Source organism: Equus przewalskii, chromosome 10 (assembly GCF_037783145.1).
Source record: "Equus przewalskii isolate Varuska chromosome 10, EquPr2, whole genome shotgun sequence".
Classification (NCBI taxonomy): domain Eukaryota; kingdom Metazoa; phylum Chordata; class Mammalia; order Perissodactyla; family Equidae; genus Equus; species Equus przewalskii.
Genome location: NC_091840.1, coordinates 52,767,156 through 52,794,441, shown reverse-complemented (window position 1 = coordinate 52,794,441; position 27,286 = coordinate 52,767,156). Strand labels below are relative to the sequence as shown.

General features: G+C 37.6%; 1 protein-coding gene and 1 long non-coding RNA gene across 2 annotated transcripts in view; one reads left to right on the top strand and one right to left on the bottom strand.

Moving 5' to 3' along the window:
- The first annotated feature begins 8,774 nt into the window (after positions 1 to 8,774).
- The window catches only part of MYH8 (myosin heavy chain 8), a 28,953-nt gene continuing 10,441 nt past the window's right edge, over positions 8,775 to 27,286 (top strand). Inside the window, exons 1-23 of the mRNA XM_008528749.2 lie at positions 8,775 to 8,838; positions 9,049 to 9,092; positions 10,588 to 10,823; positions 11,658 to 11,801; positions 11,891 to 12,047; positions 14,468 to 14,495; positions 14,595 to 14,703; positions 14,790 to 14,882; positions 15,014 to 15,077; positions 15,724 to 15,822; positions 15,914 to 16,017; positions 16,198 to 16,336; positions 17,532 to 17,650; positions 17,767 to 17,916; positions 19,323 to 19,493; positions 20,414 to 20,723; positions 20,833 to 20,900; positions 22,525 to 22,612; positions 22,699 to 22,816; positions 23,183 to 23,306; positions 23,404 to 23,540; positions 25,038 to 25,293; positions 27,001 to 27,243. Coding sequence (XP_008526971.2) covers positions 10,614 to 10,823; positions 11,658 to 11,801; positions 11,891 to 12,047; positions 14,468 to 14,495; positions 14,595 to 14,703; positions 14,790 to 14,882; positions 15,014 to 15,077; positions 15,724 to 15,822; positions 15,914 to 16,017; positions 16,198 to 16,336; positions 17,532 to 17,650; positions 17,767 to 17,916; positions 19,323 to 19,493; positions 20,414 to 20,723; positions 20,833 to 20,900; positions 22,525 to 22,612; positions 22,699 to 22,816; positions 23,183 to 23,306; positions 23,404 to 23,540; positions 25,038 to 25,293; positions 27,001 to 27,243 — 2,931 coding nt within the window. The 5' untranslated portion in view covers positions 8,775 to 8,838; positions 9,049 to 9,092; positions 10,588 to 10,613. The remainder of the gene's footprint in view (positions 8,839 to 9,048; positions 9,093 to 10,587; positions 10,824 to 11,657; positions 11,802 to 11,890; positions 12,048 to 14,467; positions 14,496 to 14,594; positions 14,704 to 14,789; positions 14,883 to 15,013; positions 15,078 to 15,723; positions 15,823 to 15,913; positions 16,018 to 16,197; positions 16,337 to 17,531; positions 17,651 to 17,766; positions 17,917 to 19,322; positions 19,494 to 20,413; positions 20,724 to 20,832; positions 20,901 to 22,524; positions 22,613 to 22,698; positions 22,817 to 23,182; positions 23,307 to 23,403; positions 23,541 to 25,037; positions 25,294 to 27,000; positions 27,244 to 27,286) is intronic.
- The window catches only part of LOC139074154 (uncharacterized), a 30,473-nt gene continuing 15,976 nt past the window's right edge, over positions 12,790 to 27,286 (bottom strand). The window contains exons 2-3 of the long non-coding RNA XR_011523673.1: positions 23,343 to 23,433; positions 12,790 to 15,428 (exon numbers count right to left, since the gene is read on the bottom strand). This is a non-coding gene — a long non-coding RNA (uncharacterized lncRNA). The remainder of the gene's footprint in view (positions 15,429 to 23,342; positions 23,434 to 27,286) is intronic.

The window sequence follows — 27,286 nt, the reverse complement described above, 5'->3', positions numbered from 1 at the left end:
AACAGAGAAATTCTTAGTGCAAAGGGAATCTTAGGAATTGTAAGCTAATTTCTGGCAGAGACTCTTAGAGCAGAAGGATCATTAGATACGGTAACATAATGCTGGTCCCGGGCTTAATTGTAAGCAGATACTAGCAGGAAGAGCAAGGACAAGGGATATGAGCCAGACCCTGGAGGAGGTTTTACTCTAAATTAAAAGAAATGAGTTGTCACACAAGAGTTGTATAAAAGATATCTGCACGTTGGAGAAGGTTTGGAATATACCAATAAATAGGCTTTAGCAAAATATATCTCACAGTTTAGTTTTCTCATACGTATTCCCCATCAAAACTCTCTACTTCATTGTTTATTGTTATTTGAAATCAGGGTTACATCTCAAAGAAAGCAAACGGAAAATATGTTATGTTGATCCAAATCCCAGATTAAAGTGTCAGGTTTCAACCATAATCAGAGCACCAGCATTTAACAGGTGGCCACTTAATTAAATTACAAAGTAACTGAATGGACGTTTGAATTGTTTCCAAAGTTTTGCTATTAGAAAAAATGTTAAATGCAGAGCTTTGACAGACCGTGTTCCTCTGTGCTTCTGTGAGAAAAAGAGTAAGAAGGGAAATTACTGCAATTTTAAATGTCAAAAGATGCAACAAATTGCCCTGAAATTTTAAACCCTTAGCCACAGCATATGCAAGCATCCACTCCCCCATACCACAGTTTGCTACTATCAAAGTTTTTTCATCTTTATCAACCTGCTTTGTGAGATGTACTAGCTGTTATATTTGATCTTGCACCTCCTAAGGTTGAGCATGTTCTCAAGTTTATTGGCTATTTGTATTGCCTCTTCCATGAACTGTCTATTTACATCTTTTGACTATTTTTTCTATTTGCTTTTATCTCCCTTTCTTCTTGATTTGAAGATTAAGTAAATATATATATTTATATATATATAAAATCTTCTATACTTTTATAGTTTTGCTTTATTTTAATGCTTGACTTCATCTAGAACTTATTTTCTAACTAATTCATCTAGAACTTACTTTTATAAATGGCTTCGGGCAAGGACCTAATTTAATTTGTTTTCAAATACTAAGTCTCAACCCCATTCACTGAATTCCTCTCCCTTCCCCCAGTGACTTGCAATGCCACCTTTTCATATACTAAATTGCCATACATGTAAGAGCCCATTTTTGGACTATATTATCTTTACCGATCTGTCTTCATCTACACTAATTTTACAATTTTAATCGCCATATTTCTAAAGTATGTTTGATGTCAAGGAGGGTGGCTTATTACCTCATTGTCCAGTGAAAACGTATTATTCCTGGAACTACAAACTGTAAAATTGCAATTCTCCATCAAGTTATATCTCCAGCCTTCGTCTATTACTTCCAAGTCTGTTCCCTCTCCATGAAAAACATTCCCTCAATCTTAGGAGATTCAGTTTACGGTTGTCTTGGAGTAGAATAAATTTAAATGATTCCTGAGCACCTCAAATTATTTCTATTTTACCAGCAGCAAGCACAGTCAAGTCTACAACCTAAATACCTCTTGCTTTCATCCCCCTCCTTCCTTTTCCAAGAGCAACTGGTTTAGTTCGGGTTCTCAACTCTTTCCTAAAATAGTACAACAACTGCTTAAGTGGGTTCTTTATCTCTTTCACTCCTCCAATCCATCTTCCATGCTGCTACCATAACTGTGTTCACAACACAAATCTCATGACGCCAGTTCCTTGTTTAAAAGACTCCGGTAATCCCATGACTCACAGTGATACAGCCCTATCTTTTACATGATTTTAAATAGAGTGATAATAGACAATATTTAGTAAATACTTTCTGTGCTGCTGATACTATGCTACATGCTTTATGTATATTTCTCATTGAATACTCATATTAATCCTGTGAGGTGTGGGAAATTATTACTATTTTCTTTTAACGGATGAACAAACTGAGGCTTACAGAGGTTACATGACTTGCCTAAAATCATACAAAATAACATCTGGCTAGTTTCCTTGATATTTAAAACATTGTGCACACCATAAAAAGCATCTCAGCCAGTTTACTGCCTCTAAAACTTACCTATTAAAAGAAACTCTCATAACGGATTTTTAAAGTAGTCACTTGTTTTTTAAAAGTTAGGTGCAAAACAAAATAACTCAGAAAGGTCAAAAATAAAGGTATGGGAAAAGATAACCCATATATATGCTACCAAAAAGTAAAAACAAATATAGCAAAATATTAGCCAAAATAAAATTCAAGGCAAAGTAATTTAAAAGCAGCAAAGATAGTTCATATTTTATTTTTGAAAGATATAATCTATCAGAAAGATAAAGTGATCATAAATTTCTATGGAGTTAGCAACTATCTTTGAATTATACAAACAAAAATCTGAAAGATCTGAGAACAATCATAGTGGAGGATTTTAACTTACATCTACTAGAAAAATCACAGAACAAGTAGACAAAACTAAAACACAGGTGATTTGAACAGCACAAATAACAAGCTCAATTGTAAAGATAAATATCAAATTTTGTAGCCAACAATGAGGGGATATACATGCTTTTCAAATACCTAATATATGCATTTTTCAATCGAGGTGATATTGCTCCCTAGAAAGGGAAAATTAATTGTTAGGGGAGCAAAAAATATCTTAGATATTATAGTAGTTTGTGCCTCCCTCTCCCGAGCTCAACCCTACCTGAAAAAATCTTACTGCTTAATTTCCCTTGTTAGGGAGACATTAAATTAAATTTATTCCATTAAAATCTTATTGCTTAGTATTTCATTTCTTAGAGAGAAATTACACTTAATTAATGTAATTAATTTTGTGTCTTCAGTGGGCAATAATAAAAAAATGTTTCAAAACTAATCTAAGACATTCGCAAAAATTAAGCCATGGAGAAGGAAAAAAAGAATTGCTAACTGTTATTGACCGTGAGGAGGAAAACTAAATAGTTTTCTCACACTAAATAGGGTGAGAAAAAGTTTTCATTGTATATTCTTCTGTGCTTCTGAAATTTTGAAGCATGTAAATGTATAAGCTACATGAAAAGCAAATAGTTTCAATTTCAAAATAAGAAAAATCATTAAAGATTTTTGGCAAAATTACCAAGGTAATTTAGTGGGATAAGGATAGTCTTTTCAACAAATGGCACGGAAACAATTGGATATATATATGTAAAAACAAGCGAACCTAGACTCTTCCTTCGCATAATACATAAAAATTAACATGAAATGGAATATAGACCTAATTATAAAGCTATAAATATAGCATAAAACATGTAGAATAAAAATGTTTTTGACTTTGCACTAGGAAATATTTATAAGATATCACACCAAAAGCATGATCCATAAAAGAAAATATTGATAAATTGGACTTCATCAAAATTTAAACTTTTGCTCTTCAAAAGGCACCATTAAGAAAATGAAAAGACAAGCCACAAAACTGGAAGAAAACAGTTGTTACACAACTATTTGTAATACAAACATTACACAGTTGTTCCACAACTGGAAGAAAATAGTAGTTAATCATATATCTGATAAAGGACTTGTATCAAAAACATCTGTATATATGTTTATAAACATATATATAGAGAGAGCTATAAGTAGTAAATAATAAGATGATCCAATTTATTTAAATGGGCTAAAGATCTGGATAGACAGACACTTCACCTAAAGAAAATATATGAGCGGCAAATAAGCACGTGAAAAATAACCAAAATCATTATCCATTAAGGAAATGTTAATTAAAACCACAATGAGATACCACTTTACACTCACTAGGATGGCTATAATCAAAAAGGATAATACAAGTATAGGTGAGAATGTAAAGAAAATGGAACCTTCATATCACTGATAGCTACTGTGGAAAAGAATTTGGCAGTTTTTTGAAAAGTTAAACATACACAACCTAGCAATTCAACTCCTAGTTATCTACCAAGAGAAACGAAAACCAATGTCCACAAAGTGACTTATACGGAATAGTATTAACAGTATTAATCATAACAGCCAAAAACCAGAAACGATTCAAATATGTATCAACTGGTGAATGGATAAACAAAAAACATAGCATATCTATACAATGGACTATTACTCAGCAATAAAAATGAATGAACTCCTGATACATGCAACAACATGGATGAACTCCAAAACAGGCTAAGGAAAAGAAGCCAGACATTAAAGACTGCACATTGTAGGATTCCATTTAAACGAAATTTCTAGAAAAGGCAAAACTATAGAGACAGAAAGCAGATAAGTGGTTGGTTGCCTGGGGTTTAGGGTTGGAATGGGAACTGACTGCAAATGGGCACAAGGGAACTTTTTGAGTTGATGAGATTGCTATAAAACTGGATTGTGGTGATGGTTGCACAACTGCATAAATTTACTAAAACTCATTGACTGTATACTTGAAATGGATGACTTTTAAGCATATGAAATTCTACCTGAATAAAGCTGTTAAAAGTAGAATAGGGGCCAGCCCTGATGGTCAGTGGTTACAGTTCCGTGCTCTCCTCCTCTGCAGCCCAGGTTCACTTCCCAGTTGTGGAAACAAACATTCTTTAGATAATTTGGGGATTGGAACGGAAACAGAAACTTTAAAATAATCATAATCGAAGGACAATCAGAGTACTACATATCAACCTGTGGGATTCAGCCAAAGTAGTACCCCAAAGAAAATTTAGAACCATAAATAAACTTGTAAGATCACAAGAAAGAATGAAAATAAATGAAGTAAGCTTCCAATTCAAGGTGCTAGATACAGACCAATAAAATAAACCTAAAGAAATAAAAGAAAGGAATGAATAAGACTAAAAACAGAATATAATAAAATAGGGAAAAACAGTTAATTGGTAAATCTAAATTAAAAAGACCAACACAAAAGAGAAAACTTTGGCAAATAAAACTTAAAATAAAAAGAATAAAATTACAATATGTAAATAATAAAAAGGAAAAGATGACTGCACAGGAGTTTTTAAATTATAAAAAGACATGCACAGGGGCTGGCCCCGTGGCCGAGTGGTTAAGTTTGAGCGCTCCGCTGCAGGCGGCCCAGTGTTTCGTTAGTTCGAATCCTGGGCGCGGACATGGCACTGCTCATCAGACCACGCTGAGGCAGCGTCCCACATGCCACAACTAGAAGAACCCACAACGAAGAATACACAACTATGTACCGGGGGGCTTTGGGGAGAAAAAGGAAAAAATAAAATCTTTAAAAAAAAAAAAAAAAAAAGACATGCACAAAAAAAGTGAAAAAAAAAAACCTCACATGAAATGGGCAATTATCTAGGAAAAGATAAATTTTCCAAAAGAGCCACAAAAAACAAGTAGAAACTCTGAACAGACTAAACAGTCATGAAAAAACTTAAATAAGACTAAAAGATTTCTCTTCCAAAGAGGCTACCGGCCCAAAGAGTTCTATAAAGGAACTCTACCAAACCTTCATGGAACAGATTATTCACATTCTAAACACACTATAGCAGAAAATAGAAACAAATGGGAAGCTACTCATTTTACAAGACTAGCATGATCCTGATATCAAAACCAGAAAAGAAAACTGTGGCCCAGTCCCATATGAACTCAGATACAGATATCCCACATTAAAAAATTAGTAAACTTACAGCAGCAGAGAATTAAACAATATTATATCAATAGGTTTCATTTCATGAATTCTAGATTGACAAAAGTGAGAAAATCTACCACGTAATTCACTACACTAACAAGTTAGAGGAGGAAAAATAATCTCAATAGATGCAGGAAGAAACACTGACAACATCTAACTTTTTTTTAGATATAATTCACATACCATACAATTCATCGTTTAAATGTACAACTCAGTGATTTTAGAGGGTTCACAAAGTTATGCAGCTATCACCAATATCTAATTCCAGAACATTTTCATTGCCTCAAAAAGAACCCCAGCAGCAGTCATTCTCCAATCCCCCCTCGCCAGACCACCCTTTGGCAACTACTGACCTACTTTCTGTCTCTATCCGTTTGCCTATTCTCAACATTTTATATAAACAGAATCATCACATATGAGTGCCTCATGTCTGACTTCTTTCACTTAGTGTAGGTTTTCAAGGTTCATCCATGTCGTAGCATGTATCAGTACTTCATTCCTTTTTACAGCTGAATAACACTCCATTTTATGGATATACCCCATTTTGTTTATCCATTTGTCTGTTGATGGGCATTTGGTTTGTTTCCACATTTTGGCTATTATGCAAAATGCTGCTAGGAACATTTGTGTACAACTTTTTGTATAAGCATGTGTTTTCAATTCTCTTGGTCATATACCTAGGAATGGAATACTTTAATTCATTTTTATGATTAAAATTATTGGAAAACTAGATAAAAAGTATAAAACTTGATGAAACATTAGATGTAATACAATTAAAGTCAGGAACAAGATAAAGATCACTTACCTTGTATAGGATATGTATACAAGTATCCTAGTATTACTATTTAGCATTGTTCTAAATGTTTTAGGCAATGCAATAAGAGAAGGAAAAAAATAATAATAATGTATAAATTACAAAAGAAAGAAGACACAGGGGCTGGCCCCATGGTGGAGCGGTTAAGTTCATGCATTTGCTTTGGTGGCCCAGGGTTTGCCAGTTAGGATAAATGAATAACCAGGGAAAATTTGCCCTACTAGGTATCAAAACATATATGCTATTGGCACAGAAATATAGTACAAAATATGGAATCGAGAAACAGATTACATTCAAACACACATGCGCACACACACACAAATACAGCTAAGTTACAAATTAGATTGAAAATGTAGAAGAACATATTTATGACCCTGAGTCCTTGAGATAGAGGAGGCCTGCTACAATACACACAAAAAAAGCATAAACCTAAACTTTTTTATAACTTTAACTACAAAAAATTTAAAAACATCTATAAAACTGAGATGCCATAGCACAGTCCAAGTCATTATTAGACCAGGAGAAACCTTTTACAACTTGTATAAAAAAGAAATGATTACAATCTAGAACATAGAGAATTCTACACAGATATTTTTAAATGAGTAACATCAAAATAATCCAGGGATGGAGGGAATGAGTAGGAGTATATATGAAATAAGATTGACCATGAACTGATAATTATTGATACTAGATGAAGAGTACAATGAGTTCAATATACCATTTTCTCCACTTATGTATATGTTTCAAATTTTTCCATATTTTAATTTATGTACTAACATGGAATATGATCCAAGACTGTAGAATGAAAAAACCAAGTTGGTAAATATGCAAACTATGATACTGTTTATAATATATTTTAAACATCTAATTATATATTTTCTATAGCCGATTTTCTTAGGCCAGTTTCACTAATCTATATGTTTTAAATATGAATTGGTAAATGCACAGAAAAGATCTGGAATATTACACAGTAAACGGGTATTGGTGATTACCTCTAGAGAGAAGGGGTCACTTCCATTGTGAGTGTTCTTCAAAGGGGAATTTTAGCCTAATCTATAAGGCTTTAATTTTTTCATGCAACTAGAATGTAGACGTTACACAAGTGTACATATTTATCAAAACTCACATAAATAGAATTGTTCTGCATCCCGTCTGTGGCAGTGGTTATAGGAATTAATGCACATTCAAAAACTCATAGAACTACACAATAAAAGAAGTGAATTTTACTGCAAAGTTTAAACATTTTTAAAATAGCGCAAAAATCAGGGCTGGCCCAGTGGCATAGTGGTTAAGTTCAAGCGCTCTGCTGCGGCGGCCCAAGGCTTGCAGGTTTGGAACCTGGGCACAGACATATACACCCCTCACCAAGCCACGCTGTGGTCGTGTCTCATATACAAAGTAGAAGAAGACTGGCATGGATGTGAGCTCAGGGACAATCTTCCTCAACCAAAAAGAGGAAGACTGGCAACAGATGTTAGCTCAGGGACAATCTTCCTCAACAACAACAAGAAAAAGGCAAAAAAATCTCATACAACTGTCACTTAAAATGAGTAAATTTTGCTGTATAACTGATCTTTTAAAAAGGAAAGATTTTAGTTTAAAAAGAATGATTGCAATGTAATTTGTTTAAAGAATAAGGATGTGAATTACACTAGCAATACGAAAATTACCTACAGTTTTGAAAGTATATTATAAGACATATATGTACTATATTTATATATGCATATAGTATGATCCCACTTTTAGGTCTATATCTTATTTTATCTCTGCATATTGGGATTATAGACTTTTTTCTCTCTTTGCTTACCTGTATTTTTTCCTATCATAAATGCGTATTGTTTTCTAATAAAATGTTTTTTTCAATGTTGGGTGGGTGGGTACTGGCCAAATGGTGGAGACTCGGTGTAGACTCTCCCCTCACCTTGGCTCTGCTACCCAAGCCCAGGCCCCCAGGGTGGGCCCCGGCAGTGACCCAAGAGAATGCAGTGGGGGGTTTATGTGGCAAAAAATAAGGAAAAGTGGTCAGGGCCCTGAGAGCAGTGTGTCGCTGATCATTGGGTTACCACAGGCATGCATGAAAGAGTTTGCCAAATTGAATACAGTTGGTAGGAACTTACTGTGAGGCCCCACGAGGCACTGTCAAAGATTACCTTCCCAGCATACTAGAAAGCATTCTCTGCTGGCAGATTGGTCCCTGTCAAATTATTTATAGGAGATTGGTTCACATACTCAAAATGACATGAATACTTCTAATTATATCCAAACATGCCAAATGTCAGTACAAATTACGCTGAGGGTTCATGTTGCCAAATGTCTTGCCTTAACAAAGAGAAGATAGCTGCAGCCTCAGCACTTTAGTCCCTATATAAGCACCACGGTCCCTCCTGTCTTATCTCCATCAAGAACCCAGAGGTAAGTGATGGGGGCCTTGGGACTTGAAGGAGCCCAGCGGGCAGAAAGAACTCACCCCATCTCTGAACACATCTCTGAGCACGAAACTCTTCCTCCCAACTTTGCCTTTTATTTTCACAGAGCCAATCTTTAGACCAGAGAAAGTTTAATTCTGTAACTATCTTACTGGAATTTCAGAGCTTCACTAATAAGAAACTTGCTGTTTTACAGTGTTAGACACTTCTGAACCTGCATTTTCATCTGGAAAACCAGAGGTAAGACTCAGCTTTATTCATTTATGATGACAAAGGGGATTTAGTTTAATGAAGCTGGGAACAACTCTTAATTGTACACCATTTCCAGGTTTTTGCAGTTATGTGAGTAGATGGTGCTTCCAAATGACTGCTTATAAATGCTGGGAAGTCATTTTTTCAAAATGCCTTATTCTCAGAGACCACCCTCATTTGAGTTTCAGGATTAAAGGACCGTTTAGGACAGAATGAACTGTGACCGTGCGTTCTCAGCTGCACTTAGAAGCGTCTGGGGTAACAGACTATTTCAAGCCAGCATTCCTCTACTGCCAAGCACTGAACAGACATTTGACTGATATTTTTTAAACAATCCCAAAAAATTCTTATCTAAAAATGTAAACACAAAAATCTTGTTAAAACCATAATACTTTAGCTACTTTTTGATGATTCACTGCTACGTTTTTTTAGAAAGATTCATTATTGTCGGCTTTAAAAGTCACAAGTATTACACCCACAGACTGCTAAAATCGCATCTAATTTAGAAGAGACCCTAGTCCTTCCCCAAGTAATCCACTACCTGAAAGTAAAGGAAAGAGTCAACCAATTTATCACGCCAATGTTGCAGAGTATATCTATCAATCAGAGGACAACGGCTTACATGCGTGTGACCAACTCTTAAATTTTTGTCTCTTTTCTTTTTCTGGATGGAAAGAAAAGAAGCCTGTGGAATTTATGTAGGAAGAAGGGCCTTCTTCATGCTGAAGCTCTTACTTCTCTGTGCTTAGATCTGTTAACTGACCAGTGAAATCTCTAACACCAAAAGGGGAGTGTTGAAAGAGATTCTGGAATTAAGGCAATGCTAAGTCTCTCAGTAACAAACCGAACGACAAACAATCCAGAGTACTAAAAATTTATTACGAGGTTCTTTTAATGACCCACCGAGAAACATAACACCAAATATTAACATAAAGTAAATGTTAAAAACAATTATTCGGCTTATGATTAAAAAAATTGGCCATCTAAAAGGCAAAGATGTTTTTGATAGCTTTGAAAATATCCACCTTCATTTGCACAAGACAAACTTTCCTTCCTAACTATATGACTGTTCTAGCAAATGGCAAATGCAAATGTTAGGCAGAAAGAAAAGTGGGGATTGAAGAATGACAGTTGCTAGAAAACAATCCATCAACAGTTTTAGCTACTGATATTGTTACAGTGTAGAGATTAAAACGGGCAAAGATTCTCACTCAATTGTAGGTACCCTAGTCCTGAGGATCAAGATATATGCAATATGGGAAGGAAATTTTCAAAGTCCTAAAATGAAGCCTCAAACTACAATCTCATTCCACACCAGTCCCATGCTGGCGTTCCTGTGTCAGAACACTGGTAAAGGACAGCTTGCACGAAGAGTTACGGCCCAGGCAATGGACACTCAACATTTCTTTCATGTCAAATTCCAGCTCACGTGTATAACTTCTGCTTTCTATTTCTGCCTCTCCCCCATTTTTCCCCAAGGCAGAATCCTCTGCTAAATAAATCTCAGCCATGAGTGCTAGTTCGGACGCTGAGATGGCTGTTTTTGGCGAAGCCGCTCCCTACCTTCGAAAATCGGAAAAGGAGCGGATTGAGGCCCAAAACAAGCCCTTCGATGCTAAAACATCGGTCTTTGTCACGGAGCCCAAGGAATCCTACGTAAAGAGCACCATACAAAGCAAGGAAGGAGGGAGAATAACTGTAAAGACAGAGGGTGGAGCAGTAAGTAAAAACATAAGGAGAAAATACTCCCATTATATTTCTCTGTCTCCTCACTTGGAGTTGAAGTCTTACTTGCTGGGATTCTCCGAGCCTATCGCTAATATAAGCACCCTTATGGTCTGCTCATGGACATCAGATGTGGAAGCCAAAAGAAACCTCAGCAGTAGCTTCATTTCTCTCCTTCCCAACCACCCGCAGGACTTTAACCCACTAGTATCGGCCTCCACGGCTTGCCTTCAATTCCCCACTTCCTAGTCTGCACCCCCAAACTTGGGGGAAGGAAAAACTAGCTTCTCTGAAAAGAATCTACTTAACTGTAAATGTCATCCCTACCTTGCCCTTTTCAGCCATCAGTAAGTTTAACAGCTCAGACAAGTTTATCACACTGGCTTTTAGCAGAATAAATTGTTCTTGGAATTTTAAAACAAAAAAGCTTCTCCTATCAGAAGAATTATTATTTACTTAGTTAAATAATGTATTAATATCTCCATTACTTTCCTCCAAACTGAAGTTTTCTATAATGAATGGCAAGGAAAAATAAAAAATTTAAACTATTAAAATAAGAGTAAAAGGATATAAACTGATAAATAAACCTGAGATGGGAATGTGGGAGGAAAAAACCTTTAAAAAAAAGAGTATCCTAGTTCATCATAGGAAACAGATTTCTTAGCATCAAACTCTGAAACAAACATATTTTCATGCCTTTATTTAAAGGATATTGAATAACATAACAGAAAGAGTCTGTAATTGTAGTTTTATAACCAAAACAAATAGACAAACACAAACCCTACCTCCAACCATTAATACAAACTGGTCTCTTACTTTACTTGCCAGACTCTTACTGTCAGGGAAGATCAAGTCTTCCCTATGAACCCTCCGAAATATGACAAAATTGAGGACATGGCCATGATGACCCATCTACACGAGCCTGGAGTGCTGTACAACCTCAAAGAGCGCTATGCAGCCTGGATGATCTATGTGAGTGCCCTTCAGCATTGGTCTCTTTATTCCATTTATCTCTCTGAGTAAAAACAAGATCCACATGTTGCCTATTTTGATTTTCTTAGACCTACTCAGGCCTCTTCTGTGTCACCGTCAACCCCTACAAGTGGCTGCCGGTGTATAACCCTGAGGTGGTGGCTGCCTACCGAGGCAAAAAGCGCCAGGAGGCCCCGCCCCACATCTTCTCCATCTCTGACAACGCCTATCAGTTCATGCTGACTGGTGAGTGAGTGATGCATCTATTTACAGAAATGTGGAAGTAGAATCTTTAAACAAACAAACAGACTTTGCCTGGGCCTTGATTACAATAATACATTGCAGTCACATGGGGCTTCACTGCTTTCGAAGAACTTTCAGAGCGGTAGTATGTTATATATTTGTCCTACTAACCATCTCCATTTTATTGATGAGTAAAGTGAAGCTCGCTGAGTTCACTGACCAGCTCAAGCTAAGCCAGCTAGCAACTGGAAGCCTAGTTGAAACAATTAGCAGACCTCTGTAAACGTATTTGTTGCTTTCCTATATTTTTTACATTCTAATTCGGATAGAAAAAAAAGGTTCGAATAGAGTTCTGTAAATACCCACATCCACAGCAATGAAGAAAAATGGTTACCAGCCATAGCTGGAAAGCTTTGTGGAATCTTTATCTTTAAATAACACAGCTAATATTGCCAGTCTTTGGGGTAGAACCCGAGTGAAGAAAGAGCTCTGACTTTCCTCCCGAAGATTTTGAAGCATTTTCCTATTAGAACAGAAGAAAATAAAGATCTTTTCTTTGAAAATATTTTTTAAAAATTATATCAAATCTGCCTTATCAAAGCATAAACAAACAGCTTTGATAGGAATTATAGGCCCAAATACAGCATTAAAATCTTTTATCTTCACATACCAAATGTACTGCCTTTGGAAATATTCTAAATTCCTGAGTTTCCTGTTTTCCATGGGATTTTGGAAACTGAGAGGGTTTTGTTCTTTCTTGTTTTTTATTTGCTGGTTTTGTTGCACTTGTTTTTAAATCGTTTTTAAAGAAGAGAGAGGAGAGAGGAATAAAGTAGGAATCTTCTATTACAGATTGGCCAGCGGTTCTACCAGGATTTCATGACAGTAAACTGTTCTTTGGTTGTCAACAGCAGCTAGCTGCCTTCCAGAAATTACCCAGATGCTGGCTCTTTTCAGAGAATTTAATACTCAGCAGCCACATTTACAGTGCTTTGTGCACCACCGCCCCCACCAAGGTCTCCATTCCCGAGGCTTCGGGGCTGCTCCAAATTCAAGGCTACTTAGGGCTCCCAAACATGATTTTTATAAAAAAACATGCAAAACGGTGGCATTTAACCTGGTTAATGTTATTTTAACATTGCCAAAAGAGACAAGAACGTTGTTTTCTTATCTATGCTCTCACTAGACGCACTATGATCTTTCATGATTTTTCTTCTATAGGAAAAAAAATTAATCTAAGTTCCAAAATCTGTATCTACTTCCCTGAATAGAACTTTAAAGTTCTCTGAAGTCTAAACCTACAGCTGAATAACATCCATATTTGTATCAATTCTCTGAATAGATTTTTAGACTCGAGAACTCTCTAAATTCTATAATCTATCACTATAATAATGAGAGATTTCACAAATCAGAAAATTGGTATAAATCCAACATATCGCTCACATAACTAGTAACAATTTTGGTTTTAGAAATGTTTTAGAAATGTATATAAAAGGAAAATAAAAGTAAATGAACACAAACATTTCTAATTCCAGATCCTTTCCTTATTTAATATTACCAGCAGCCAATTTAATGATATCAAGCACTAGGGGGAGGCCGGGTAGCAGAAAACTATATAAACTGGAAGTCAAAATACCTGAATATCTTTGATCTTAACAAGCTATGTAATTATTTGAAAAGTCATTTACTCCTTTCTGGGTCTCAGTTTCTTTATCTGTTAAATAAAACTTCAAAATTACATGATTCTTACTGAAGTATTTACAGATGAATGATAAGATGCCCAGGATTTTCCTTAAACTAATCCAGTGAGACCAGGATGGGGATATAGATTATATTAAATTGGCCAAATGATAACTGTTGAAGCTATGTGATGGGTACATGGGGGCTATTTATATTATTGTCTCTACTTTTGTATGTGTTTGAAATTTCCCATAACAAAGTCTAAAAAATTAATAAAATACAAAGAGAGATGATTCTTTGCCTCTCATTTTCACAGATTTTACTCCAAGAGGCAAGTGCTATTTGGGGCTAAACCCCAAACCAAAATCATGGGTGACATCTTCAAAATCTTAAAAACAACAAGCTCGGGCCAGGCCGGTGGCATAGTGGTTAAGTTCGCATGCTCCACTTCAGTAGCCCAGGGTTCACAGGTTTGGATCCCAGGCATGGACTTAGCACTGCTCATCAAGCCATGCTGTAGTGGCATTCCACATAAAATAGAGGAAGATTGGCACACAGACGTTAGCTCAGTGACAATCTTCCTCAAACAAAAAGAGGGAGATTGGCAACAAGTGTTTGCTGAGGGCCAATCTTCCTCACAAAAAAAATAAGAACAAGCTATGTTTGAACTGACCTGATTCAAGAATCTTCATATTGAATGTGTATTTTTTTTTCACCTGACAGTCTTGATTTCTCTTCCACAGATCGTGAGAACCAGTCCATCCTGATCACGTATGTGATTTTTCCTTCTCCTCTGGTTTGTGGTGACTGTCTTAGAAGTTGACAATGTGAGCTGCAGTCTTCATCTCTTCTGTGGTTTCTATTTGGCAGTGGAGAATCTGGTGCCGGGAAGACTGTGAACACCAAGCGTGTCATCCAGTACTTTGCAACAATTGCAGTTACTGGGGAGAAGAAGAAGGAGGAACCTGGCAAAATGCAGGTGGGTCTGACGGCCATGCTCTGACTCTGGGCTCTCAGGGAAGAAGCTCCCGAGCCCAGATGTGAGGTCTGCTCTCGCCTTTGCAGGGGACTCTGGAAGATCAGATCATCAGTGCCAACCCCCTACTGGAGGCCTTTGGCAACGCCAAGACCGTGAGGAATGACAACTCCTCTCGCTTTGTAAGTCTCTCGGTCACAAGATGGGTCTTCCCTGCCCTCAAGTGCCAGAGAAGCCATGTCCGAATTATCATTTCGATTGCATCTCTCTGTGTGCTTCAATCTTCTAATACTAAATGTTTCCTTTCTTCAAGGGTAAATTCATTAGAATCCACTTTGGTACGACAGGGAAGCTGGCTTCTGCAGATATTGAAACATGTGAGTAGTAGGACCATTAAAAACCAAAACAGAGAGACAAGTGATTTCATTTGCAGGGAGATTCTGCAACACCTGGTGAGTGTTGAGTCTGCTGCCAGTGTTGCCCGTGAGCTAATGCCAGACTTATCCATAACCCACTGTGTGCTCCATTTACCTCAATCTCAGATTGATGGTTCTGTAGCACATTCTGGAATTCCTGCCTCAGAAGCAATTGTGACATGTTTTTCCAGGACAAACACTAGCGCTACGTATGGGTTCTTATGAGTTACCTATAGGTTTACAATACCTCTCTGTGATTTGCTCTTGATCTGAGCTTTGGTAGGTGTTTCCAAGGTGGCTCCTCGCCAGAGTCTGAGGAAGGAGGGGATATTAAGAATCAATTACAATACAGAGGTCACAAGTCTCCCATATGAAAAGTTTATTTTTACTAGAGTAAGTATGCTTAAATGGTGAGAACCTCGGGCAACTGTCATGTGTATTTGGAATTTTTACATGTAGCACCAAGAGGATCAATCATCAAGGTGAAATCTCAATGGAGTCGAACGTAATGTCCCCAATTTTAGCAAAGACACTGAGGTTCATCTAAAATCTCAGCAGCATTGATTTCTTTTTTTCCAGTTTAATATCTATTTCCCTCTCCTTCCAGATCTTTTAGAAAAGTCTAGAGTTACTTTCCAGCTAAAGGCGGAGAGAAGCTACCATATTTTTTATCAGATCACTTCCAATAAGAAGCCAGATCTGATTGGTAAGAAAGAATTTAAATTCACAGATGAACATTAGTATTTTTACTAACATCTTCTAATGTAAGACATATACCCTGAATTCTATGTACCCAGAAATGCTCCTGATCACCACCAATCCATATGATTATGCCTTCATCAGTCAAGGGGAGATCACAGTCCCCAGCATTGATGACCAAGAAGAGCTGATGGCCACTGACGTAAGTCTCTCTCTCTCTCTCCACACACACACACACACACACTTTTGTAAAAATCAATTTTGTAGGGGAATGACAGTAATAATCCACTGTAGGTGTGGTTACTTTAGGATATAGTGTAAATTCTCCTAAATAAATTAGTCCCTTCTGCCCTAACCTTTGTCCTATCATTTCCCCTGACAGAGTGCCATTGACATCCTGGGCTTTACTCCTGAAGAGAAAGTATCCATCTATAAGCTCACAGGGGCCGTGATGCATTATGGGAACATGAAATTCAAGCAAAAGCAGCGTGAAGAGCAAGCTGAGCCAGATGGCACCGAAGGTACCAAATGAACCTCCATCTGGGTTTGAATTAGAGAATATGACAAGGAAAAAAACCTATTCTAAACTCTCATCTCTTTTGTAGCTAGACTTCTGAAGGCAAATACACAGGTACACGCATTGCATGCTTTCCTCACCCCTTTTCTTTCCTTGCATCTCCATATCTCCATCATTTCTACCCATCCCAAATAAGTTAAAATGAACCCTAATAGCCACTAACAAGGAGATACCTAAAAGAGCACAACCTAGGGCCTGAGCATTAGAGAGAGAATGAGATGGAACAGTGTTCCTGCTTCACCTTGGCAATGGCAGGTAGGCAGATACGATAACTTGGCATATTGGTCTATTTCAGCACTAGCGAGGTAAACCTTGTGGCTGGTAACACAGGATCCGCCCAAACACAGTGCTGGGGGTGAAGGATGTCTCTAGACATCTGTAGGCACGTGTGTGTTGTCTATATATAAATGTGTAGACAGTCTAGCAAGCAAGATTAAAAAGGAACTAAGAAACAAAAATCACATACTGTATGTATGGAAAGAACAAGGAACGTATAGGACCTACCACGGAAGCTAAATTATCTGTTCCTTGAAGTTCTGCTCCTGGCCTCCTCAGCTTGAAGTTCTCTCTCCCACCTCTAAACTTTTTAGCAGTTACTTTTGTACCTGACATGTGACATTTACATTACAGTCACTGACAGAATTCTAGAAAGGGACTCTGTAGGGATCATGCAGTGAAATTTAATCCCCACATTTGCAGATAAAGAAACTGATCCAATGAGGTGAAATTGGGAGGAACAAAACTGAGATAAGAATCCAAACACTCTGACTTTTCCCTGACCCTAAGAGTGAACATTAAGATGTATTTATCCTATCCTTCCAACTACAACTAATGGGTCTTAAGAACAGGGACTATGGCTTTTGCCTTACATAAAGTGTTTCCATAAATGCTGAACATATGTTTATTGTTGATGAATTTCCCAAAAGCAGATTGTAATAAATCACCAAAAGCCAGTGTAACAGATTAACCATTTATCAGCAAGTATATGCTCTAATGTAGAGAAAGCCTCACCTGATCTTCTATAGAATTATTTAAAGATTTTAATTTAAATAATAAAGAAAATGGATTGGAGGAAAATGGAAAGATTAGGTTAAGGAGGACATCCGCCATTAAACATTTCTTGAATTGTGTCTCTGCAGTTGCTGACAAGGCTGCCTATCTCCAGAGTCTGAACTCTGCTGACCTGCTCAAAGCTCTCTGCTACCCCAGGGTCAAGGTCGGCAATGAGTATGTCACCAAAGGCCAGACTGTGCAGCAGGTAAGTGCACGACCTCAATGAATCACACACCTCCCAGGCCTTTAACAGTGCCAACAAACATTATTCCATTAATAATGCCTTTACTAACACCAACAAACGTTACTCTGTCTATGAAGGTGTACAACGCAGTCGGTGCTCTGGCCAAAGCTGTGTATGAGAAGATGTTCCTCTGGATGGTCACCCGCATCAACCAGCAGCTGGACACCAAGCAGCCCAGGCAGTACTTCATCGGGGTCTTGGACATTGCTGGCTTTGAGATCTTTGATGTGAGTTATCTTCATATTCATAAAAAGTGGGAGGAAGGCAATCTGGGCTTTGATATACTAGACATAATCATGATTCATTTACATTTGTAGTGTCCACATTGCTTTCTCCAACACTGCACCTAGAACAAGAGTTACCTCCAAAATATCTATGATATAACAGAATATAATAATAGCTAACATTTATCAAGAAGTCAGTGTATTTCTGGCACCATACTAAGTACTTCAAAATATTACCTCATTTAATCTTCAAAACAACCCATAAAGGAGTAATTACTATTACTGCTAATTACATGTGGAGAAATTGAGGTGCAGGAAAATCAAAACACTTGCTAAAGATCCTACCACCATAGAAGACAAAGCCAGGACAGGAACCCAGATCTGTAGCTTTTGGTCCACACACCCCACGTAGGAGAAAGGGCCTAAAGGTAGAAGCATAGACACAGTTCACAGTCTTTCCTCTTTTCCTGGTTCACCTGATACACACCATTTCCCTGCCAGGGCATCAACTTCATCATCTATGAAATGAGGACGGAAATTATTACAAAGATTCTTTCAGATCTTCAACTGCTAGACCACATCAGGTCTCTATTTTCACAGACCTCACGTTGTACGTCAATTAAAGGTGTTAAGATAAGCTTTCCTTAATAACGTGACATTTCCTTAATAACGTAATATTTCCTTAACTTATCCTGAAGATAAGCTTTACTTAACGTCAATTAAAGGTCTTAAGATAAGCTTTCCTTAATAACGCGACAGCCAAAAGTGAAAATGTGAAATTTCATCTTGAATTAGGGAGTGGGGGTAATAAAAGAAGTGAGGCTTTCCCATAAATTACTTTCACCCTTAAAGCTGAACCATAACTCAGAAGATCAAGATTGTACTTTTAATGTATATTAATGCCCATGCAATCTTAGAGGTGGTAGGAGGTGGATTCTACCAGAACTCTTGCTGTGTGATTGACACCTGTGCCCTTAAATAATGCCCAGAATTCATGAAAAAGGGTCATGTCAAAAATAATCATTTTTTCCCCTGGGATTTTTGAAAGAACTAAATTAAAATTTATTTTATTACTATATTCCACATTTTTTCAACAAAATATTTTTTCAGTAATGAATTTACTTCAATAAAAATCCATTTAAGGGGCCACCCCGGTGGCATAGTGGTTAGGTTTACATGCTCCGTTTTGACAGCCTCGGGTTCACCGGTTCAAATCCTGGGTGCAGACCTACAAGCCATGCTGTGGCAGCGTCCCACATACAAAATAGAGGAAGACTGGTACAGATGTTAGCTCAGTGACAATCTTCCTCAAGCAAAAAGAGGAAGATTGGAACAGATGTTAGCTCAGAGCCAATCTTCCTTACTGAACAAAAAAATCCATTTAATGTTGGAAATTTTGTTTTGTGCAGTTCAACAGCCTGGAGCAGCTGTGCATCAACTTCACCAACGAGAAACTGCAACAGTTTTTCAACCACCACATGTTCGTGCTGGAGCAGGAGGAGTACAAGAAGGAGGGCATCGAGTGGACGTTCATCGACTTCGGCATGGACCTGGCTGCCTGCATTGAGCTCATCGAGAAGGTCTGTCTGACTTCTAAAGAAAGGATGAATCATAAGGATAACTCTTCCGAGTGTCTTAAGCAACTCCAGAAAGTATTACTGTAATCTTTCATAGATTGATATCAGAAAAAATTAGAAAATGACTGTTTAGAATTAACCTTCTCCTTTCAACTTTTACATAAGAAGGATGAGAGAATGTTTAGTTTCATTTTGTTCTAACCCGTTTTGTTCTAACACTGACTCAAATCTAATTTTAAAGCAGCACTGAAAATTCTATTGAGATGGTCCCGTTCACTAGAAGAACTATCTCATTAGTTCTAAATCCATCTCCATTATGATCAAAGTGTCAGCATCAGAAATAGTCTTTTTTCTAAATAAAAATGAATGCACTTGTAACACAACTGGGGCTTATATAAAAGATAATCTTGAAGTCAAGAAGTCAAATTGCTTATGCTTCTTCATAATCTGTCTTTAAGGAGATTAAATACACAAAATGCCTTAAATAAGGTTTGGGTTATTTATACTGTTTAATTATTGCATATAAAGTAAACATCATTCTAAGTCAGCAAGTCCTTTTCATAGTAAACGAGAACTTTAACAATAAATTAATTCACTCAATAGGGAAAAAGTGCAATAAATACAGAACATTTTAACAAATCGCCCCCACATGCTGTGCTGACATTTGGAGTTTGTATCTGTCTATTCTCTTCATTGAAAATGATGCTGTGGACTGAATATGAGAAAAAAGGGTGAAAAAGTCATTCTAGTGATAACAAAAGGGCTTCTTTGAGCTGTGACCCTGGTTTACTTTACAAATATATTTAATTGATATCAGAACAAATTAGAAAATTACTGTTTCATAATTTGATCAAATGACAGCCCCTATGTATATCTTTTGAGAAAAGGTAGGTTGCCACCAATGTTTACTTTTCTGAATTCAGCCACTGGGCATCTTCTCCATCCTGGAAGAGGAGTGCATGTTCCCCAAGGCCACAGACACCTCCTTCAAGAACAAGCTGTATGACCAGCACCTGGGCAAGTCTGCCAACTTCCAGAAGCCCAAGGTTGTTAAAGGCAAAGCTGAGGCCCACTTCTCGCTGATCCACTATGCCGGCACTGTGGACTACAACATTACTGGCTGGCTTGATAAGAATAAGGACCCCCTGAATGACACCGTGGTTGGGCTGTACCAGAAGTCTGCAATGAAGACTCTGGCCAGTCTCTTTTCCACATATGCTAGTGCTGAAGCAGGTACTTTCTGTGCCCTTAATCTAAATTAAACCTGTTCCCACAGAATGTTCACATACCATTCCAACCCCTGGGATTCTACTTTAATTGATGGGTTTTCTTTTTACCTCAGACAGCAGCGCAAAGAAAGGTGCTAAGAAGAAGGGCTCTTCTTTCCAGACTGTGTCAGCCCTTTTCAGGGTAAAGTACAAATTTAATTTGAAAAACCTATTCAGTTTCTATGAATTATCATAATTATTGCATTTGGAATAAATTAGGAGGGAACGGAATGTTAATAGGAATCACTTTAAATATTCATTCTTGTCAGGGTACAGCCGAAGCAATACTTCTCCTGTAGGGTCCGATGCTTCACCCATTATTCCTTATTACGATCATCTAATGCACTCAGGACTGCCAAAATGTCCTCAGAAGCTTGCTTATTATATAATAAGCCTGATTTTTAAAGAAGTTTAGCTGAACTTCAAGACTATCCCTGTGGAAAGCCATATCGTTATCCCTCTAATGTTGCCTTTTGAGAATGTTCCTGAGCTCCTCTTTGACAATGAGGTTCAGACACACTCTTTAGGACACCCTTCCACCAAAACACATCTTTGTCCTCTGAGGTGGATTTAATTGTTTGTAATAGCCGAAAATCATCTAAAGCCAGGCCTAGTGATTTAGATGGATGATTAAGCTAGAAAGTATTTCTTGATGTTGAAATAATAATAATAATTTTATTAAAAATAATCTGATTTTCTTAGGTGGCTTAAAAACTAGCTCGTCTAAAGGGGAGTGTACAAAATGTCTGGACTAACAGCTGCTTTGTCAGAATTTGTATGGCTAAGTCCCATTCCTTTTAAAACTAAAATGCACATATGACCTATGACCTAAACAGGAAAACTGCCCTGTTCTTTTCCTGTCTCACTACCAATTTGCATTATCTCACCAAATAGACTCTAGTTTCATCAACTTATCCTTGTATATGTTTTCAAGATTAGAAACTCACATCACTTGTTTTGTTTATTTCCTAATGGGTAACTGAGATGTGAAAAAAACCTCAAACAAATCTCTGCCTTCTCAAAGAGTATACCTAAGAAATACTGAGAAACATTTACATGTGAGCTTTCTACGGTAAAGTAAAACATCATCATCTGTCATAAACACTGACTCTATTTCTGGAGTAACTCCCCCCAGATACTTCAGACTGTGGATCATTCTCAGGTACACAAGATCCACCCGCACAAAGTTGTACAGTCTCATGATTTTAGACTCTTCAAAAGACAATACAAAACAAGAGGTTACAAGTCCCAGAGAATAACAAACTTGAGGAAGGAATGGCAAAAGTTGGCACAATTGCTAACCTAGGTTACCGAATTACTACTGTGAAAAGTATTAGCACTGAGAGAGATGTAAGAGACCTCAGAGGTAATCTCAACTATTTTCAGACGAGGCCTGGAGAGACAAACGGGATTTCAGAGTCAAGCAGCTCATGAGCGGCACAGCGAGACCGCAGTCTTTGGTCTTTTGATTCCTGGTGGAGAAGACTTCCTGCGCTTCAAGGCTACTGAATGTGCAGTTTGTTTACAGCATAGATCCTAGGGGTTATAAATGAATACCCTGGAGAGCTGCAGTTGGTCCCAGCACTTTGGCCTTTTGGTTCATTGGCATGCTGGAACTCCTAAGATCTTTAAAATACAAAGCAACTGAAGCCTCACAGACTTATACCTAACGGTTAACGGAGTGCCTAGGTTTGTTCCATGTAATTACAAAAAAAGCAATCTGAAATAGAACTTTCTCATCAATTCCCTTTTATCTGGTTTTCTAGGAAAATTTAAATAAACTGATGACCAATCTGAGGAGCACACACCCTCACTTCGTACGGTGTATCATTCCCAATGAAACCAAAACTCCTGGTAAGATATAAGAGCATGAAATAGCCAAACAGGCACAAGTCTTGTAAACTCAGTGCCCAGCAGTAAGCCCTCTGATATATTTTTAGGGGCCATGGAGCATGAACTTGTCCTGCACCAGCTGAGGTGCAATGGTGTGCTGGAAGGCATCCGCATCTGCAGGAAAGGATTCCCAAGCAGGATCTTATATGGGGATTTTAAACAAAGGCCAGTCTCTGTTGTATTTCACTGAATGCTGTGAATATTTAATCATCGTAATTGTCGTCCCCTGTTCATTGTATTTCATGTATCTTGCTTAGTAAATATTATAACATTAAGAAGTCAAATAATATAGTCTTGTGACGGTAGAACAGAATAACAGGCTAGAAAAGATGGCATTTCTTAAAAATATGAAGGAGCATGCATTAGACCACAAAAAAATCATATTGTTTTACTAACTGAACTTAAAGGACAGTTGGATCTTCTACTTCTACTTTTTCTCTGAGATTTTTATTAATGTTTCTTTTGGGTATCATTTGACTTTCACAGATGTTCACATCTTCCTAATCATTCTTCCTTTCTTTGACTGAACAGATACAAACTTTTAAATGCAAGTGCTATTCCAGAGGGACAGTTCATCGACAGCAAGAAGGCTTCTGAGAAACTTCTTGCCTCTATTGATATTGATCACACCCAGTATAAATTTGGACATACAAAGGTATAGCTATTATTTATTTACACCTGATCCAAGTACCTTCTGTCATTTCTGTGTCTCCTGTAGTATAGGAATGACTTGTGACTCTCCCTTTCTGCAGGTTTTCTTCAAAGCTGGCCTTCTGGGTCTCCTGGAAGAAATGAGAGATGAAAAGTTGGCCCAGATTATAACAAGAACTCAAGCCGTCTGTAGGGGATTCCTAATGAGGGTAGAATATCAGAAGATGTTGCAAAGGAGGTAACAACCATGCAACATATCAGAATTGTAGTGTCCCTTAGGGACTATAAATCAGCCTTCCTCATTGACTCTTTCATTTTATAGCTAAAATGTGCCTCTCACCCAGTTCAGAACTCAGTCCTACAACCCAGCAGCCTTTGCTCAACCCCTTACACATGGATTCCCTCCAAAACTTCCCTCTTCTCTCCAATTTCTCCCTTTCCATCCATCTCACATACAGCTGCAGGAATAACTTGCAGTAAGCACTATTTTCATCACCATAGTTCAGTTTGTGGTTCCCCCTGGTCTCCCACGTCAAGTCCAAGTTGTCTTGCACGGCTGTCAAGGCCCTCTCTATTCCCCACCTCATTTATCATTTCCAACCACACAGACTTTCCCAGGCAAGCTAAACAATTTGCTTATCTCCCATTTTCATGTTTGCATAAGCTCTCTCCTCTCATCCTAATTTATCTATTTACAAATTCAAAATTTCCTTTTCTCCTTTCTCTAATTAACCTCATCCTTTCTCTAATTAAGCTCTATCCACCCTGTACTACTGCATTCCCTGTCATTACACACAGATTTTGCATTCATTTTGCTCATCTTTACTTATTTAGGTCTGCGTTATAAGTGTTCCTAAGTCTTTTCCATGTACCTACATCATAGTTTGTGTCATGGTATCTGCCTTCTCAGAGTTACGGTTCTTATAAATTAGATGTATAGAAATAGAATTTCCAGTTTAGCAAGCTTGAAGAGACGTACATATCGCTACAAGGTCAAACCTTGCCAGTCCATTGCTATAGTTTGCAGAAGGGTTATCTTTTATTACCATTTTTAAATTTTATTTAAATAAACAAATTTTGGAGCTCAACCCATGCTGAACGCCCTGTGAATATTAACAAACTAATTGAGCAGGTAAGAATGAGGCATTTGAAGTAATTTGAGAAAAGCCAGTATATTATCTGAAGAAGCTAACAAAATGAGTTTATAAAGTGGATAATTCAGGGGTGATTAAAGTAAGAGGAAAGGCTTCAAGGAAAACACAATAAATCATAAGCTCAATTTAGATGGGGCAATTCAGAAAGCAACCTACGCCATTTCACAGTTCATATCTGTATGCCCACGGCCAAGCATTACAATCAACTTACAACTGCCACATCCACTCCAAAACCACTAATACTGCAATATTTCAAATGATCTTAAAATGGTATGTGTCGCTCATACGTGCCAAGCATTCCCCCTAAAGTCAACGTCTTTGCTGGTTTGATAGGAACTTGAGAACACAGAATTGTTCAATATGAGCAGTATACATCAGCAAAGTGGTTACACTGAGGACTACTGAGTGTGAGTGTGAGGACGTGTGTGTGCATAAAGCCTGCATCTAACATATACAAAATCTGACATATCGGTTACAGTAGGGGAGTCACTAAAAGGGGAGTTTGCGTGTAAAAAAATAACCATAGCAATGACATTGTCTCTAATGGATCATCCTGCACTCATGCTTTTACGTCATTTTAGAGAAGCCCTCTTCTGCATCCAGTATAATGTACGAGCCTTCATGAACGTCAAGCACTGGCCCTGGATGAAACTCTTCTTCAAGATTAAGCCGCTCCTCAAGAGTGCGGAGACTGAGAAGGAGATGGCCACCATGAAGGAGGAGTTTCAGAAAACCAAAGACGAACTCGCCAAGTCAGAGGCAAAAAGGAAGGAACTGGAGGAGAAAATGGTCACTCTCTTGAAAGAAAAAAATGACCTGCAACTCCAGGTTCAATCAGTGAGTGCACTGTATTCTCAATGCACCATGTTACAGAGCTTTTCTAGAATTCACAGACACTTTGAATTTACAAAAGGCCTTTTCTTGAAAAAGAAAATCTCGAGTTGCTTTTTTTACGAGTTCACTTAACTTTCAACATGCCTATGAGGAAGTAAGGCACAATCACTTCCAAATTACAAATAGAGGAGGAAGGCTGAAGAATGTATTTAACGACATCACGACTTTCCAGTCGTGAAGGGAGACATTTAAAGGCAGGTCCCCAAAACTCAGTTTGCCTTGCCAACTCCATCCCATCCTTAAAGGGATAGTCATCTTTTCTGAATCCAAGTGAATGAGACTGTACTTAAAATCAAGAAAGCCAGTTATTCTTATTCCTCTCTGTATCCCCTTTCCCCAACCCCTGAGTTTCAGCTCAGTAAATTTATTTGCAGTTACCCGAACTGCACCAGCAGGCTGTGAGGCAGAGCGAAGTGCCTCTGTGAGTCTTCCTTTGACACAGATCCCAAGTTCTTAAGGCCTCTGTTTATTGGTTCAGGAAGGAGCTGTCATCAGAATCTGCAGGAGGTTTGGCAGCAGCGCTCTGGCCAAACACAACCTCCCATTTCTCGGTCCAACAAGCCCAACACCGACCGTCATGAAGAAACCCGTGAAAAGGATAATTTTCCTAAACTTTTTAAGCTATTTTCAACTTTTCCTTCTAATTTCACTTATACAAAGGTTTCATTTTCCCAAAAGCATAGGATCACAGCCTCTTGATCTTAACCTCTTTTCATAGGTGTATCATCAGTCAGTGAGTAATATCTGTTGAGTGTATCACTATTGAAAACAAAAGCAAAGGGACTTTGGGAGATCCCCCATTATCATCCATTTAAGCATTTTAAAAACTCAAGATATGAACAAAACAAACACTGAGAAGTTACAGAAATTCCCCAGGCCAGAGTAATCTAATAAGTTAGTGGCTGAACTGATTTTTATCTGAGTCCTTTAGTCACTTATAAAAACTTTATGGAGCTATATATTTTCTCAAAATTACATGTACTTTATATTTTAAAATTCATTTTGAGACTAATAGGTAATGCTTAAATTGGAAATTTTGGACAATTATAGCACTGTTGTGGACTATCAGGAAGGTTTTGAGTGTATTAAAAATTCCTGCATGGAAATGTACTCATAGGCATAAAATTACTTAAGTTCTTTTTCCTTTCTGTTTTAAATTTAATCTAGCAACTAGTTGTTTGAGGTGAGTGAGGAATGATCAAAACCAAAACCAACCAATTGACTAAGTGAAAATCTTTGAATATTACAGCTGAAATGCTCTTAGCAATCATGTATTCCAACCCCCTTCCTTACATATAAGATGATTGAAAGTAAGAGGAATAAAGCAATTTGCCCAAGGTTGTACATTTGCAGGCAAATTTGGGGCAAGAACCCAGGCTTCCTTTGATCCTTCCACTCTTCTACACACTACTTTTTAAAATAGTCGATTGCTTCAATACAATCATTTTTCACACTAATTTGCTTCTAAATCTATAGTCTCACTTCTAATTAGCTGCATTTCTCCAAGTCATGTAATAATGTTCAATTAACTTTAATTTATATTCATGCTGAGAAATTCATCAGAATTCAGTAAACACTACTATTTTGTGCAAAGAACAAGTTCAAAATAAGTAACAAATTCTCTAAATATCCCAATGAATCTCTCTACAGGAAGCTGACGCCCTGGCTGATGCAGAGGAAAGGTGTGAGCAACTAATTAAAAACAAAATCCAGCTGGAGGCCAAAATCAAGGAGGCGACTGAGAGAGCTGAGGATGAGGAAGAGATCAACGCTGAGCTGACGGCCAAGAAGAGGAAACTGGAGGACGAATGCTCAGAGCTCAAGAAGGACATTGATGACCTTGAGCTGACACTGGCCAAGGTTGAAAAGGAGAAACATGCCACAGAAAATAAGGTATGAATCATAATCTGCTCCATCATATAGAGGTTCTGCCATC